This window comes from Cygnus olor, chromosome 1 (assembly GCF_009769625.2).
Source record: "Cygnus olor isolate bCygOlo1 chromosome 1, bCygOlo1.pri.v2, whole genome shotgun sequence".
In the NCBI taxonomy this organism is placed as follows: Eukaryota; Metazoa; Chordata; class Aves; order Anseriformes; family Anatidae; genus Cygnus; species Cygnus olor.
The window spans coordinates 38,367,142-38,384,928 of NC_049169.1; the positions used below are offsets into that span (position 1 = coordinate 38,367,142).

The 17,787-nt window shown below is 37.5% G+C and overlaps 1 protein-coding gene across 1 annotated transcript in view; it reads left to right on the forward strand.

Moving 5' to 3' along the window:
• MYRFL (myelin regulatory factor like) overlaps positions 1-17,787 on the forward strand; it is a 44,770-nt gene that overhangs the window by 18,099 nt on the left and 8,884 nt on the right. The window contains exons 8-19 of the mRNA XM_040544769.1: positions 481-557; positions 1,861-1,971; positions 2,551-2,641; positions 6,265-6,465; positions 6,867-6,975; positions 7,469-7,578; positions 11,660-11,823; positions 12,415-12,478; positions 13,639-13,724; positions 14,489-14,560; positions 14,666-14,712; positions 14,826-14,987. Of these exons, the coding sequence (XP_040400703.1) occupies positions 481-557; positions 1,861-1,971; positions 2,551-2,641; positions 6,265-6,465; positions 6,867-6,975; positions 7,469-7,578; positions 11,660-11,823; positions 12,415-12,478; positions 13,639-13,724; positions 14,489-14,560; positions 14,666-14,712; positions 14,826-14,987 (1,294 nt within the window). The remainder of the gene's footprint in view (positions 1-480; positions 558-1,860; positions 1,972-2,550; positions 2,642-6,264; positions 6,466-6,866; positions 6,976-7,468; positions 7,579-11,659; positions 11,824-12,414; positions 12,479-13,638; positions 13,725-14,488; positions 14,561-14,665; positions 14,713-14,825; positions 14,988-17,787) is intronic.

The following is a 17,787-nucleotide window of genomic DNA, read 5'->3' on the forward strand; positions in this document are numbered from 1 at the left end:
TTAATACTCTCTGAAACATGAATGCAGAATAAATTAGTGAGTATTATTGTCATATATTCCTCTGTGCACCAAAGTGCTGATTGGTACCACTCCAGAAAGGTACCAAAATTTACATTAAAATAACTTACTGGACTGCCTTACGTAGACTTGGTTCTCATGTTAAAAAAATGACATTTATGATTTGAAATGGAACCAGCCAATAACAGTCAAGACTCAGAAATTAAATGTTCTTTTGAAAATTAATGTATCACTTTTTCAATTTTCTGTTTTCTTTCAAATTATATGCAAGAATGATTTGGGACTTTAGACTAGCTAGAACAGAGCATTGATCAAGTGTCAATTGAGTAGGTGTATATTCCCATGTTACTTTCTGCTAAGTTATATGAGGAATGAGAGAGATTGCACAGTTTGCCTGTTCATTTCTATTGCAAGTTTTATATCTTTAAAAATTTAGTATTCTTGTCATTTTTTTTTTGATAGGTGGAGACTCCAAATCAAACTATTGCTATTGAACAGTCTCAGACAGATCGAAGCAAAAAAACTTTCCAACCCGTTAAGTAAGAGTTTTGAGAAATTTATTCCATTTTATTTCGATAATAGAGTGGGCTGAACTTTGATGTAGTTCTTTCTTGGAAACTCATAGTATCTCTAATCCATCTTCTGATCTTTATTCAAATTCTGTTCCCAGTGAGTACATAAAATTGCAGTAGTAATATATACCTGGTCTCCCTTCATTAAGGAAAAAATTCAGTAGCTTTACAAATGCCCATCCTAAATATTTGCATTCAGCTAGGAGCATTATTTTATGGTACTGGAGCTGGATGCTGGATGCATTTCCCACCCTAAGAAATGTAAGTAATGTTCCTGCTCTGTGGGGGCATGAGACTACATGGACATGAGATATATTTGCAGTGCTTTTCACAGGAAGTGACCTGAATAGAAACATACATGCAACTTCTCCTGGGAACTGTCTGCCATTCTTCTGCATCTTAGTCAGCAGCAGAATCAGTATTTGTTTTTTTCTAAGTGTTTCCTGTTGCAGCTGGTCTGTTCTCTAAAAATAATTGAATAAGCCTTACAGCAGAAAAAGATAAGACATTGTCAAATTTGACAGGACAGTGTTTGGATAAAGGCTGCAATATACATCTACAAAAGTATGAACTTTGAACTTGGACAAAGAGCTGTATTTTCACTTAATTAACTCTATCATAGCATTGTTATTCCTTTTACATACTGAAAAGTAGATTCTGGGTGCATGTCAATTGTTTCATGCGTGACAATGGTGGAATTTTCACTTATAGTAGACAAGAAGGTGGCAGGTGGACTGTTGTTTTCTCCATGCAAACTCTTTAAGCTTATTATTTATTACTTACAAGAGTGGTGCCACTATGTATTTGAGACATATATATACATTTTATGCTTTCAGACACACAAATTAACTGCAGATGAAAAAAAAAGTCAAGCAGTAATCTGTTTTAAAATTTTAATATGTAAGTTCAAATCCAATAATAAGCAATGTTGCCCTTGGCAAGCAACAGATTCTCATCATATGGTGCACATATGGTTTTATTATGTTCACAACTGTGTACAAACAGACCAAGAAGCAAAGATTCCTACTAACAAGAGCAGTTTCTCATTCCTGGTCCTTTATTGTGTATGTTTATCTCCTTGACAAGATCAGTGTGATTTTTATGCACTTTTATAAACCAGGGTTGCTGCATTTTTACTGGGGTATCTCTGTTATTTTTACATTTATCAGCTTTTCTTAAAACTGTTTTAATGAGCTTGAGAAAATCTGGGTAGATCCAGGGAGATCTCCGAATAGTTATTTCCCTAATCTTGTTTCCTTTCGTGTTTTAGAGTTGATCTGCCAGGGGACCAGATAACTAAAGTAACGTTGGGAAGGTTGCATTTCAGTGAAACAACAGCAAATAACATGAGAAAAAAGGGGAAACCTAATCCTGACCAAAGGTATTGTTAGCCTGTGTGTGGGAATTGGAAAAAAGACCATCTACTTTAGAGTGGAGCTGAAGTGTGTTAAAAATCTCAGTGTTGCCAAATCCTGTGATTTGTTTGTTTCAAATTCTGTGATACTTCATATCTGCTTAAAGGCTTCTCTTCTAGAGTCACAGAATGATATGAGAACAAACGAATGAAAAAATAAAATATCTTCATGATTAAAGATTGTTTCAGGAAATCATAGCCAGAGTGTTGTTGGCTGAGATACTGAAGAAGCCAAAAGATCCCATCCCAAATAACTGTTGTTTTCTTCTGGAGAAAGAGGATTCTTCGTCCTTAAGTCTTCATTACTTAAATTTGTGACTTTTTTTTTTTTTTGTTGTTCATTTTCAGTGATTTGGGTGATTGAATGAGCATATTACTTGAGAGTGGAACAAACATTTTCTCGTTCATTTTGTAACAAATATTTTTAAAATGTTCTGTCTATCTTTTTATGTATCAACAGTAGCAGTTGTATTTAAAACTTCTTATTTTCTTCTGTAGCAAGGCATTATTTCATTTTTTTTTTTCATGAAATAAATTTCAAATTAGATACTTCATGCTGGTGGTTGGACTGTATGCTGTCTCTCAGGATCAATTCTACCTGCTGTCTGCAAATGTCTCTGAAAAGATCATTGTAAGGGTAGGTAGAAATTTATATTACTTTCACATTTACTGTTTTAATACTCACAGGAGACTATGGGGAGTGATTCTCCAGTGTAAAAAATTACCACTGAATAAAAAATATGGAGAAAACAAAAAACAAAAACAGTTGCATACGTTATGAATATATTTCTATCTCATAATTACCAAATTTTAAAACACTAAAAGTGGGCTATGGAAGACTTTAAAAAGAAAGCTTGTTATGAATACAGAATATGTTGATTTTTCTGGATTGTTTTTCCTTTGAGGTGAAACAATTGCCTGGACTTGTCAGGAATTTGGTAAATGCTTTCATTGGCTAAATGCTTCGTTTTCAAGGGACAATGAGAATTAAAAAAAAAAATGCAAGCAAAGAAGCAGCTCTGGAAAGATGAAGACCTATGGCTAGCACTTTCCAGTGTGTTTGAGCCCTTAAATTCGTGGTTGTAATATATGTTTCAAAACAATAAAAGGAAGAATTTGTCTCTCATCCTTATAACCTTTATGTGGATCAGAGGTTTGAAAAATAAAGCTCTCCTTTTAATATTCAGCCTTAACCTACAGTTAGAGTTAGACTTGGAAGAGACAAAAAAAACAGTGTTGTAATGTAACGGGAGTTATGGAGGGGCCGTGCAAGGAAGGGGAGCGCTGCAAAAGGTCTTCAGTCCCAGCAAAGTTTTGTTTGGGCCTAAGCTCAATGCCGTGCAGGAACATAGCTCCTCCCTACAGTTTGGGTTAGGGTTCCAGTTGGGTTTTAAAGGGAGAGGTAAAGTGGAAAGATGAAACATCAGTGGGGCTAGAAAGGGATTCCAGCTGAACGTGAGAGCTGCCCAGAGCTTTCAGGTGGGCTTTTTTTGTGTGAGCCAAAGACAAGGGGTCTGTGTTGTACCTGGGCACTACCTAGAGAAAGGGTTAGGGTATGAAAAGTGAGAAAGTGCAGAGCTCCAGTGTAAGTTGGTTGGAGAAGGCCCTGCAAAGGGAAGGTTAGGGCTGCCAAAACTTTTTTATTCTGGCCTCTTTTTCATGCGAATCATACATGGGAGTCTGTGTAACTCCAGAAGAGTTAGAAAGATTTTAGAAATTTATATTTTTCTTCCATTTTTAATGTTAGAGTCTTTTAAAATTTCAATGAATAATGTTTTTTTCAATGCACGTGAGAGCAGGGTTTTTGAACAGGAATCCAATGAATGGGATTTTGCAAACCTGTCCACTATCCAGCCAAAGAAAAATAAGGCAGAAAAGCAGAAGGAACAACACTGGCTATGATTTGAAGTGGTGAAAATGTCAACAGGAAAGCTGGAGGAAAAAAAAAAAAGGCAGTTTTCCAGATGTCTGAAAGGGTTTTAGTGGATGGCAGGGTAACCTCAGCCAGCCACTGGTTCCTTTAAAGTGGCAAAGCTCTGCAAGAGAAAGAGGTTCCTGTTCTGGCCCTTTATATACTGAAATATAACATAACAAAACTACCAGCTGAATAGTGGTTATCAGGCATATCAGATCATGCTCTAATTGTGGCGAACAGTGGTAAGTGCACAACACCATGCACTATAGATGTCAAAGCCTTGTGAAAACCTGAGACTCCTTCAGATGACTGTGAACTTCTTGTCACAATCGTACTCTGCTCAGACTCAAATTTGGAGGCCTGAATTCAAAGTAAAAAAAAAAAAAAGTAAATAAATTGACTAAATTAATTATTGAAAACAAATACCTTTTCTAATTATACACACTCCTTTGTTTTTTGGTGTTCTTTGAAAGACTCTGTTTCTCTGACATGGAATTTCTAATGTGAATTATTTTTAAACATTACAGAGGATTTTAGAGACTTTGTGAATGCATTTATTCTGGGATCCCTCAATGAAAATGACATTTGGTAAACCAGATAGTCATCATTATTCATTTGTCCAGATGGTGACCTCTCCAGGAACTGCTATTTATAGACTTCGCAGGTCTCTGGAACCTAGCAAACAGGTTTTGAATGTATCTTATACTGTAGTATCTCAGTCGCCAAAAGCAAAACTCATTTGGTAACTGTAACTTGCAGAAATTGCTGTTAGAAAGTAAATTTGTTCCTGCCTTTTTTCATTAAGCATTGTTTTCTACCAGTTCAAAACCACAAATAATTGAAAAAAACCCTCATTATTCCATTTTCTTTCTGAGGCATATTAGTAAGACTTAAGCTGTTTAGAATGTCAAAAGACTTTTGATCAGTGACTTAATTTTTGTGTGTGTGTTTTATTGTGAAAATGCTAACAACAATGTAAGCATTTCCTGGGCTATGGTTTGAGGTACATTTCATTTCAGGGCAGCACTGAATAAACCATACTTGACTCATTTTTGTTCCTATCAGAATTCTTGCTCTTGTTACCACACTCCTCCTCAGTTGTGTTGGTACAACTGCTTTTCTGGGGTCCTGCAATTAATTGAAAAGGGGATGAATCTGTGTTAAAAGCAAGTCTAATTTTTTTGCTTGGTTGCTTTTAATTCAGGCTGGTTCCTCCATCCTGGTCTATGTCAGGGTATCAACTGAGGGCTGGCAGGTGGAAATGAATGTTGGGGAGGGGGCTGCCTACACTGGTCCTACTGCCAAAAGAAATGTACATCAAGCTGTAGCCCTCAGCAGATTTTGGATTCCTTTCTGCCCCTGCGCCACAGTTCTCCATTCCTTCAGTTGTGCTGAGGTGATTGTCTGTGTGACGTTGCTGCAGAATTACTGCAGGAAATAGAATAGGCCTGAAAAGAAAACCTCAGCCCTGCAAAGCCCTATTCTTCTTACATGGTTGTGGCTCCCCAGCAAATGTTTTGATGCTTGTGAAAAGGGAACGGATAGGGGCAGTGGTCTCACTACCTCTTCCTATCTCCCTTCCTGCTCCTAGTTTTAATATATCTGTTGTGGAGCAAGGCTCCACTGTGCTAGGTGCAGTTAAACAGGGAAAAAATGATCCCTTTCCACAAGTGGTTCACAATTAAATTGGTAATTTACCATTTAGGTAATGTAGTTGGGCTTCTTTTTTCCACTTACTCATTTTCAAGGGTTATTTCTAGAAACCTTCTATACATGACGTTTATGGTTTGGAGCATCTATTTATGAGAACAGGACCTGTGAATTCAAACAAGATCATCTCTGGTCCTCTCATCTGTTCAGTACAGGCTTTTGGTACATGCTGGAAAAGTTCTTGAAACAACATGTAAAAGAATGAAACAAGTATGGCCAAAGCATGTAAAATTACATAAATATTTAAATATGTATTTTTGAACCACGTGTTTAATCTCTAGATTGTTTTCTCTTTTCTGATTTCCAGCCTCAGCTAAAAGTTGCTGAAAAATTGAGGAAGGCTATATGGCATAAAGTCAAAGTTAAACTTTGAAAAGCTTTGAACATTGATAATATATCTTACTGTGATAATAAAATAGAATTCAGGGGAAAGAGCAAAGAGGCCAGAGTTTTACGAGCAGAAACAATTACTTAGGATCGGCTCCACTCTGTTTTTTATGTTAGTGTTTTAAAAAAAGCTCACAAATACAATTTAAATATTAAAGATTTGTTATCTTATTTTCCCTGAATTGCTAATGGAACAAAGCAATAGTACATCTATGCTATATCTTTAAACATATATTTTTTTCTCCCAGGCATCTAACCCAGGGCAGTTTGAGAATGAGAGTGATGTACTGTGGCAGCGAGGACATGTTCCAGAGACGGTAGTCTGTCACGGTCGAGTAGGAATTAACACAGATACACCAGACGAAGCACTGGTTGTCTGCGGAAATGCAAAAGTTATGGGCAGAGTCATGCATCCATCTGACAGCCGAGCAAAAGAGAATATCCGGGAGGTGAGGGCTATGGAGTATTTAGGGCATTTACATTTGCAACACGGCACGTGTATGGATCATTGTTCTGAGATGTGAAGCTGTGTCTTTATCTTGGGTGTGCTAAAATGCTAGCCTAAGGGAATGTGGCATACCAGTGTGCTCTGTACAGCCATGGCCTGTGGCCTTCGGAAGAGGCTGACCACAGAATCTGAGGGTATATGTAAATGGGAGTTGTTGGGCTGAAGGGTAATTGGCAATACAAATACAAACAGCAGTCTGCTCATGGGGAGTGGGAAGATTGTATTATTTGATGCAAAGATTAGCCAAATGGCCAGATTAGGCTTGTTTCTATCAGTGAAGTCCTAGATGCCACAACCATTCTTAATGTCTCAACACATGAATCTTGGTATTTGCCCAACTAGGTTGATACGAATGAGCAGTTGAGAAGAATAACACAAATGAGGCTGGTGGAGTATGACTACAAGCCTGAATTTGCATCTGTTATGGGAATAAAGAATACCCATGAAACAGGTATTCAGTCAGTTCTGTTCCCATTTTTCGTTTAGTTCTGCTGTTGTTCATTGTGCCCTAGTGCCTTTTAACACCCTGCTATTTCATCTTCATTTCTAGTATACTTCAATTGCTTACTTTGCTGTGTTTCTCTTGTGAGTTGAAGGTGCCAAAATTAAGTATTCCTGGTATATTTCCAAATTCGATTTCAATTATCAAAGGTAGAAGATGATTTTTCAAGGTTTAATGAGAATGAAGTACATGATCAGAAACAATTTTGTTCTTATGGCAGAGAAATGGGAAGGGAACTTTCAATGTTTCTGTTTGTTTTCTGTAGAATAGAAAAAAAAGAAAAGTGAAATTCTGGATTTTCCTACCACAGAGAAATTCTAGAACATATTTGACCCTACCTGCACCTTCTACGATAGACAACTCGACTTAAACACACAAAGGTGGTCAATGCTACAAAAGGCGCTACATTTCCTGACTTTTGTTTCTGTTATCTTGTGAACAGGAATAATAGCCCAGGAAGTGAAGGAGCTTTTACCTGAAGCTGTTAGAGAAGTTGGAGATGTTGCTTGTAATGATGGAGAAAAAATAGAAAACTTCCTCATGGTTGACAAGGTATGGCCTTGAGAGGGAAAGTGGAGGTGTGTATTTAGATGTTTCCTTTCATGTGTGGAGCTATAAACATATGCCACTTGTGCTTTAGACAAAGATGTAGACCTGCACATGTACTTACAAAAGCAGTCTTTGGCAAATCATTGAGGAAAACCGAACCATCAGGTGTTAGTAAATGGCTGGATCTTTCAAAGACAGAAAGTATTTACATTGAAATCTTAGAGTCATTAAGGTTGGAAATGACCTTCAAGATCATCTGGTCAGATGACCATACAACAGCAGACAAAAGGCAAAAAACTTCAAATTTTCTTAATAAAGTTGGATAGTGATTTCATAGCATTGGGCCAACAAGTGGGACTCCAAAACATTCTTTTGAATGTAAGTGTTGAAGTTAATTAAATGCTCCAGAAATGAGTTAAGCAATGATAGCATTCCATTTGTTAAATAAAAATGTCCTTATTTGAAATCTTCGTGTAATCACACCAAATGCAACTGCTGATTGTGTGTGCTCTGTGGGAATTTTTTTTGTCTATCTGAAATATTTATTATAACTTCAAAGTTATACTACTATAACATGCTTATGGTGCACAGAGTAGTTGCCATGCTAATAGGTTGGAATCAGTGCCTTAGTCCATTGTCCTGTGCTCTCTTCCCCTACTTTTCCTGTAGAAATAGGATTGCAAGGTGCTGTCAGTCAGTGTCCAGTCACACTTGACTGCTGACATCTCTTGTCCAGAACATTGCTCAGAGTGGCCCCTCTGTTTTGCGCTGGTTCACTGCAGGTCAGGGACCGCTTCCCAGCCTTATACCACTGACAGCTGATAATGGAAAGAGGGAGGTTTTCCAGATGGGTGACCTGTCTTGCTTGGACGATGTCATTAACAAGATTCTTTATTCGTTATAATCAAGCATTCTCTCACTATTCAGTAGAAAACACAAGTTTACACCAACAAGCTTAGAGAACATATTTATCAAAATTTTCTGTTGTCTTCTTCTGATAGGCTACGAATAGATTAATTTCAAAGGTTAAATCTGCTAGGCAGTATTCCATATAAAGGTCTCATGAATTAAACACCTTGAATTAAACAGTGGAAAGAGCATTTTCTTGAACATCTCAGCGTTCATGTTACCCACGTGAATAATAAGTTTTCAGATGGCTTACAGGAAAAGAGTAGTTTAATGACAGTGACAGAAAACTTGCTCCGTATCCTGCTTGTTGTAGCTTATAGCTCTCAGTGCTTCCCTGTGGGCGTGCTGAAAGTGGTAGTAGGGTCTTTTTGTTGTCAGTCAGTGTGTGAATACAGGTCAGGGGAGGCGTGGAGAACAGCCAAGAAAAGTCAGACCATTCCCTAGCCCCCTCTTTCTCCTCTCTTTAGGAGTCCAGACTATTTTTAATCCTTCAGTTCCATCTGCTACTTAAAGGACACTCTACTTTTATGCTGACTAAGTATGACAAGGTTTATCTCCTGCAAGATGAACAAATGGGCTTTGTCTGCTTGAACAGGGGAGAGGGGCTTTCTGGAGACAGTGTTGAAAAAGAGACTTAGAAAATTTGCTCTATTTGGTCAGAGTTCCAGCTGATCTCTAGATTGTTATAGAAGAGCACTGGTGTTAGATACTGACACTAGGTTTATTTTGCCTTTTAGTCCTTCATTGTACATTGTGTAAGAGCTGCGACATTGTTTGCATTTTTTGAGTCCTCAGAAAATTGCTTTGGGGTAGTCAGCTTTTTTCTGACCAAACTTTTGGGTTGGACAATTGAGCTTTTGATTTAATGGGGGAAAAAAAAAGCTGCAAAATGTATCTGATAGAAATCTCTCTCTTTTTTTTTTTTTTTTTTTCCTGAAGTGTCACACAACATACTGTTTGTAACAGTGCCTGATAGCTCTGCCGTTTGGGCCTGTCATGTTGCCTTTCTCCTCAGTAGCTTGGCACTACTGGGCGGTGCCTACCAGAATTTGATCCAGTGATGTGATGGAGATGGAGAAAGCCTCCTGCACCCTGCAGGGTGTCTTTCTGCTATGAATGTCACCCAAGCAGGAATGAATTGTTACAGTGGTGGCGTATTTACTAGGTAGCTTTTTCTTGACTACTTGGCTAGGTGTGGGATCACTTCACAAACAATTTTCCTCCTGTTTTAATAAGGTTAGGTAAATTACTGCAGTGCTATCTTGCTTTCTGCTCTTTCTCCTAGCACCTGTTACAGAGCATGTGAATTGTCAATTCTGTGACATTGGTGAGGGAGACAGGGGCAGGAGAGAGACCTGTGTCTAACACATCAAGGTGTATATTGAATTCAGAGCTTTGGGACAACTGATATCTTAGGTGGAATATCTGCTCTAAATACTTGGAGCTCCCATCATCAGAGTATCTCAGTCCCTTAAATAATAAAAGGATATGTGGATGACAGTGCCTTATGTCTTTGCTTTCAGTCAGGCAGGTGATAAGGTCTTGAACTATTTTACCTTGCATTCCAACTTTAGTTCAAGATAAGCATGATATTGACTGGTGTGGTTGTGTCTCTTTGTCTGTTACCTGTGTGGAGCTGTTAATCTCTGTGAAACTGATTTCATTAAAAGTTTGAACCAGGCTCTGCTATATTCTTGGGAGATATATTATCTGTGTGAAAATTTGCTATTTTGGGACAAGAATCTTTCTTCTCAACCACACAGTGCTGAGTATTTTGTCATCAATGAGGCAGTACAACTCTAATCAGTCCTTTTTTTTTTTTTCCCAAAGAAAGTATTCCTTCATTTTTCCAGGTGAGCCATTTTCTCATTTACCTGAAGTCACCTAGAAGAGATCCATACCTGATTTGAAGAGAATGGAAATGGTGGCTGCTACATACCGTTGATATGAGGATGAGTGACTATATAATTGATCTCACAGTTCTAGGCACACGTGGTTATTTTGAAGTCACTCCTTAGTAAGCAGGACGTTGGTCTTCTGGTGGTAGAGAAGTTTGCAACTTACCACCAGCACCTGTGCTCTGGTTCTGTTTATACAAAGTACTGTCCATTTTTGTGGAAGGTAGTTACCTTTAAAAGAAAGGCGTGTGTGGTATTTACAAGGCGAACGGCAAAACTGCTTTTACTGTAATTCTCCATGGCTTGAATAGGCTAGGATACTCAGCAACATTAAATGCCGGTAACAGCTTCATCCAAGGTAGCATCCAATAGCAACAGTCTGGTTGTTTGTTAGTATGATGAGAAAGCTGTTCTTCCAAGCACAGCAATGAAAGCATGCTCTTACTATGTTCCTGTAGTGGGTCAGTAACTATTTTTGGCTCAGAAATGGGTAAAATCCTTATTACCTGGATGTATGTACTGAGGAATTCTCCAGCATCAGGTTGATACCTATGTGATAATCAGAGGGTAGAACACAAGGTTTTTCCTTGTGCTGAGCAAAACATTCTCATAGAGTAAATGGACTGTGTCTGAACTGTGTTCGTTGCAGAGCTGATCACCCAGTATTAGGACTTAAAGGAGTCCTATAAGGTGCTAAAGAGGCTGAAGCATCTGGCCATCACAGCTTGACTTTCTGGTTTGGATCTTTCCCTGTCTCACTGATTCCTGTATAGCTCAAGTTATGTGTGGGACATGGATAGCAATTCTGGCTTGTTTCAGCCAGGTTAGTCTATCCTGTAGGTAAATAGTTGGACCTATATTTTGCTAGGGGGTTTTGAAATCAATGTAACAACTGCAACACTACAAATCAAATAGTAGATGCTTGCTGTGACATCTTTAATGTTCAAAATTCAGCACAGTATAAGTTCAAAATGCAGTTTAAATTCTTGGTCTACAAAGCCCTTTAGCTTGTTCTTTTTTTTTTTTTTTTTTCCTTTTTTTTTTTTTTTCTGCAAATCCTCATTTTCAATTTACTGCAAATTGAACACAAGCACTTTTACAATCTAGCCAAGGGATTTTATAGCCAAAGTGACCTCCCATTTACAGTGAGTTAACTTGTGTTAGCATTTTAAATATTCAGCGTGTCCTTCCACAGGTGAATTCTGTATGCATTACTGCTTGTTGCATCTGACTGATAAATGTACTGTATCTGCTTTTGTCTTTTTTTTCCTTCTCAGGATCAGATCTTTATGGAGAATGTAGGTGCGGTAAAACAGCTTTGCAAACTAACCAACAACCTTGAAGTCAGAATAGAAGAACTGGAACAGTGGAATAGAAAACTGGCCAGGCTGAAACGGTTAAGCAGTGTGAAGTCCACAATCAGCGGAGGGAGCACAGTCAGGTATGTCTGCCTGGAATGTTCTCTAATAATTGTCACAGAAATTAATGAAGTGGTGTCTGTGGTAGAAATGAAAACTGATTTTGCTTGACAGTTGAGTTCAGTTCATTTCCAGCATTAAAATTGTGCAAAAAATGCAAAATGCTTATTGTTTTTTAAATCACTGACAACATTAATATGTGAAATGGCCGTTAAATTGCAGTCATTTCTGTAGTTACTTCAGTTTTGTAAATCAAGTATAGATTGTGTCCAGTTACAGCCCTGCAGGCTTGAAATCAATGCTAAGAGAAATCTGCAGAGCTTCTTTGGCAATAAAGAATCTTCATTAGTATTTCAGTGGAAGTGATGGGCATTTCCTATTTCTAAACCATTTCCCAAGCTTTCTTTGAAATGAAATGTAGCATGTAATAGCATTCACCTGAATGTGTTAACTGGAGGCCTTTGTTCTTGAAAATGAATCTGATGACTCTTTTGACTTTCTCTTTTTAAACGATACAGTTGCAAAAGCAAATTACATTAACACCCTATTGAAAAATCTCTTTTTCATTTATTACTTACTGAAGCATTTGAATGTCAGGGAGATCTCTCTTACAGCAGGTGTAGTCGAGCCACTAGTCTTTTGCCATCAAGAAAATCAGCCCAGCTAAAATCCAGCAAGGTGAGTGAAACTAAATATGTGAAATATGCCTATAACAGAGTTTTTGGAAGTGCTGAAATATAGGTGAAAGTTTTCATGCTTCTAAAAATATAATAAAATCCCTTAGGTAGAATTATTTAGTATCATGCTAGAGGCTTAAAAGCTCCCTGTACTGAAATAGAAAATATGTATGAGACACTTCTACTTTTTGTCTATACATTGTGTGTATGGGGCAGATCCATACTGTGTAATGGTGTGCAGGAGGAGATGATCAGGAGGGAGTTGTTGAACCAGTTATTTTGCTCATGTGGTGCGGTGCAGCCTTACATGGAAATGTAAGTTTGAAAGTTCAGTTTGGAAGTACACACAGCAGTAATTCTTCCTCAGCTTAGTTTCTTGGTTGAGTCTTTCTCTGTGGTTTGCTGTTTGCATCTTCTGTTTTGTATTGGTTAATACTGTCTTTTAGGTGGTTAAGACCTAAATAGGATGTCCTTGCTATTGCTGGATGACTACCTCTTGCCCATATTATTGTATAAAAGGGAAGAGCCCTTTTAACAGGGACTGAATTAGTTAGGAATATCTGCTGACCTTTTTCAGGATAGTCTTCCCGGGTTCTTTAAGGTGATTCAATGCACGTTTGCCTATCTTTCTTTTGCCAGTGCAAAGAGCAAGAGAAAATAACAGGTTAAATTTTCTTTGTTCTATAAGGACAATCAAATGCTCCATGATCTAAAATCATTCTGCTTGTTGGAAAAGTGCCTTTCTTCTGTATGAACACCAACACTTGGTTTAATATAGTCTAAACATATACTGAAAGTTGCTCATCTTTCAGATGTGGCCATTCCTTACAGAGTTCTTCATTTGATTTTAAAATACTTGAAGAGTATGAAAAAATGGCTTAAGGAAAGAGAAGGAGCTGTTATTTTTATCCATCCTTTCTTCCTGTGTAATGTTTGTATCCCCAGACTATCAACAGTGTGCAGCACTCTCACACTTTTAGGGAGCCTGCCATTACTTAAGTTTTTCTCTTTAGAAGTTGACCTCTGTATAGGAATGATGTGTATGGTTCCTCTGAAAAAAAAAAGATTAACTTTAAGTCAGACTAGTGTAGTACTTCTTAATCTAGTAGTAGTACCTTAGGTATATGCCACTTAATTTGACCAAACATTTTTTTTTTCTAGGTTTGTTTATCAAAGAGGAAAAAGTCTTGTTCCAGGAAGATTTTCCGGGTGACTATAATAGCTTTGGTTGCTATTATGGCACTATGGTAACAACTAATTATCAAAAGTTGTCTTGTTTCTCCTTTCCCTTTTTAAATTATCAGAAAGATGAGTGAGAATTTTTTTTTCTCTCACACTTCCTATTCAAGGGACATAATATATTAAAATGAATAGTGAATATGCCTGGTAATATTACAAAGTTGAAATAGCTTTAGAAAAGTGAGATATACATGTGGCACATGTACGACCAACCCATGTCTATGTCAAAATATATGGTGCACCTCAAGTGCACTCAGCAGCTCATACTACAGATGTAAAGCTGGACTCATGATTTTTTATACAATTGTTCTGTGCCTAAGTTCAGCTTCAGAAGTGCAGAGTGATTCTGTTCAGTGAAAAGAAACTGAACTTTTCCCCAATGTGGTGGGCAGTACTGTCACTCTAAAAGTTTAACTTGTGGCATTGGACTCATAGGAAGGAAACTACGCCTGGGACTTTGAGATTGACATTTTCTGTTCCTAGTCCCAAAACCTGTGGCTCACAGTCTCTCCATGAACTGAATACTTTGAACTGGCATTGTGATTCTATTTGCAATGAAAGAATTGACCATATTTTGAGTTGAATTTAGCTGTATAAAAGTACCTCATCTAAAAAATATTAAATTCAGTCAGAATTTTTCCCACTAAAGGGGAAGTGATCAGATAGTTAACTTTTACATTACTGCATTTGGACAAAGTGTTGTCAGGGTGTTATTAGTACTATGTTACTTAAGAGAGAGGTGTAAAACTACAGAATAATTCTCTTTCTACAGTGCTTTGACAATATCGACCCTTTATGTGCTTAGCCTTCATGACAGACATTTTGAAAAACATCATATTTCCAGGCAAGTATTTGAATTAGTATTAGTATTAGACTGTGGACCAACCTGTTTTGGTCCACAGCTATGAAGTCTGTTTCTTAATGAGTTGTTTTTGCTTTTCTTCATCAGCACTTCCACAAGTTCTGTTGTAATCTTTCCCTCTACCACTAAAGCAGGTACTGTATCTCCGCTGGTCTGCATACATGTAGCAAGCTTTCAATTTCTATGCTACTATTAAATGCTAATAGATACACAGCACTAGTGAGAATTATGTCTTTTTTTTCTTTAGCATTGCAGGAAAGCACGATTTCTCAGAGCACGCAACCCATCAGCAGGATTCCTGAAGTGAATTTCTGTGACATTTTGCCTTGTGACAAGGTCTATTGTTGTCCAATTCATCAACCAAAACTCAAATACCAAATCTATGAGAAAACTGATGCAGAAGAGAAACGTAAGTTGAAATGTGAATTTCTATTATTTGCTATTTGAATAAAGACTACATGAAGAGTGTGGAGAAAGAAGCAGGGATCTTTAAATGTAGTTAGCTTTGTAAGATAATGCCTAGTCCACAGTGTTTCAGAACTGCTGATATAACTACTCATCACTTCTGTCAGTATGTTTTTGAAAAATCTGGCCTGGTTACTTTCAAGAGTTCTGGGTCCTAAAATGTTTTGTTAGGTGTCACGGTTCTTGCTAGCGATTCGTGGGAAATGATTTGATGTGAACCAGAAAGTCACTAATCCCTTTAATTAACCTCTGGGTACAATTGGCCAGGAATTGATTGGGCATAGCAAAGGGTGGATGAACATATTTAAAACAAAAACCAAAACACTTAATAGTGTCACACTGTGGTAATACTGTATCTTTTCTGTGGGCAGAGACAGAAATTCAACTACAGGAAGAGATAAAGCTTAGTTATAACTGCTCATTCAGGCAGGGCTTTTGAGTAGAGAAACGTTATTTGAAGACAGAGCTCTATGAAATAAATTACTTTTACTCTAATGAATTCCCTTTCAGAAATTGTCTGCAATATGTTATGTGTGTAATATATGAGTAGGTGTATTGTTTACAACTTTTATAACACTTATAAGAAAGAGTTTATACATGAGGGTACGTACAAGTTTTTGTAATCAGTATTCCTCAGTCCTAGACCTTGATACTGTTGATGTCTAGAAGTGTTAGTGTTACTAAACCCAGCATCCATACTCTTCCTTTCTTGTCCTTGAGAACAATTCTTGCATCAATCATAGTTGACAAGTTAAGGTGAAATTGGGGATGGACACAGTTCAGCCTCTGAAGTACAAATTTCTACAAGGGCAGGCGTTGCCAACTGCTGTGAAACTCTTGCCACATGAACTGGTTCAGTGGGGTTCACTCACTGGCCGTTTTTTATACTGCAAAGTGCTGTTGTCTGCAGACAGGCTGCATGTTAGTGGTCCTTGTGATTCTTGTGATTAATGCTGCAGAAAGCCCTGTGGCAGATAGAGCTCAGTACAGTGCTTTCAAGAGGTCATATATCTAAGTGATTTGCATTGGTCTGAAACCTGAAAGAGTGTTGATTAATTAAAAAGATGTTAATCTCATTTACAAATGAGGGAATTGTAGACAGCTGAAAATGAAATATGAAAACATTCTATCCCCAGCTGGCTGCTTTTGATATTAGGTGGAAAGAGAAGATAAGAACAATACACAAAGCATTACATTCCCAAGGTCTTACGCTCCAAATAGCATTAAGTGTGGATCCAGGAGTGAAAAATCAGCACAGTACACAAGCTACTGAAAGATTTCAGATCTGCACAAGTTTAATGAAGCTGAATGTGTCCCCAGACAGAAGGTAACAATGTCAATACAAAATCCAAACAGAAGGAAAGCCAACAAGCTGCTTAATGTAGCTGTAGCCAAGGTAAATGAAAAGGAAAATGTTTTTGAAAGAAAAAGCTGAACATTAAGTATGGGGAATAATCAAGATAAAAAGTGGGCATTTTAGGATCAGCTGATTAGTCTGATTCATGGAAAGCTAAAACTGTTTGAATTACATGCTAATTTATGAGTGCATTTTCAACAGACCTTTTATTGTTCTGCCATACTGGTGCAGGTGCAGACCACTATCGAGTGCACCTGTTGTAGATCCTAATCCTTTGCATCTCAAATTTGTTGAGGAGAAGACTGTTATCGTAGAATCATTAAGGTTGGAAAAGACCTTCAAGATAATCTGGTCTAACTGTCACCCTACTAGGAGTGTTCAAGAAGAAACAAAAGCATTCATAAGCAAGACAAATTTTATTAAGCAAAAATTCAGCACATTTTTATGTAGTCTACCTTAATATAGCTGTTTTTCTTCATGCTCTATTTGTCGTAAGAACTGGAATTTCCGAAGGATTTAGAGTTTCTAACTCCTATTGACTTCAGTGGAAATGAAGAGTGTGAATACCCTTCAGCATCTGGGCCTTTCCTTCTCTCTGCTTCCATCTCATTAATGCTCATTGCTCGCCCATTTCTGCTAAGTGTCCCTGGTAACCAGAGGCTGTTCCTACTTTCTCTTGGAGTGTTGTTCCTTCTTGGTGTCTCTCTTCTCACAATAAAAGCCTGGTGAGGACTCCTGGTGGATTTCAGTCAACTTCATGTATTTACATTTATCACCTTCAGAAGGTAGTTGTAATAGCAAGGTGCTATTACAAGAAATCATCAGCAGTTTTTTTTTTTTTCCATATTGCTTATAGAATATTCCAACTCACCTGAGTTAAAACCAGATAGCACTTGAGAAAAAAAAAAAGGATATCGGATTTATTGGATAAATTAATCCGAATCTTATCCGAAGAGTTTGGTTGTTATCATTTCATTCTAGTTGTGCCTGTACTTTCGTATTTGTTACTGAATAAATAAAAGTGGGTCTTTGAGATCCACAAGGGCCTTTGAGAGAGGCCTTGGAGTTACTGTAGGTGACAGAGCTGAAGGCTACTACATTGCTTTTTTGTTAGTTCCTGATGTTCTGGATTGGCAACTAGAACTCTAAAAAATTGCTTCCAGGGACCAGTTTTCTAGGTGTTATTTGGATTGCATCAGCTTATGGGACAGTGAAATAGTAATACTGTGAACAATACAGAAACAAGGAAAAATAAATTTCTATAGTGGTTACTGATTCAGTTTAAACAGATGAAATCTTAGTGAAGTAAATCTGTCTTTGTCCTAATTTTTATACAAATTTCTGATACCCACTTAACACTGTTCTTCCATCATCCACTAGACCAAGA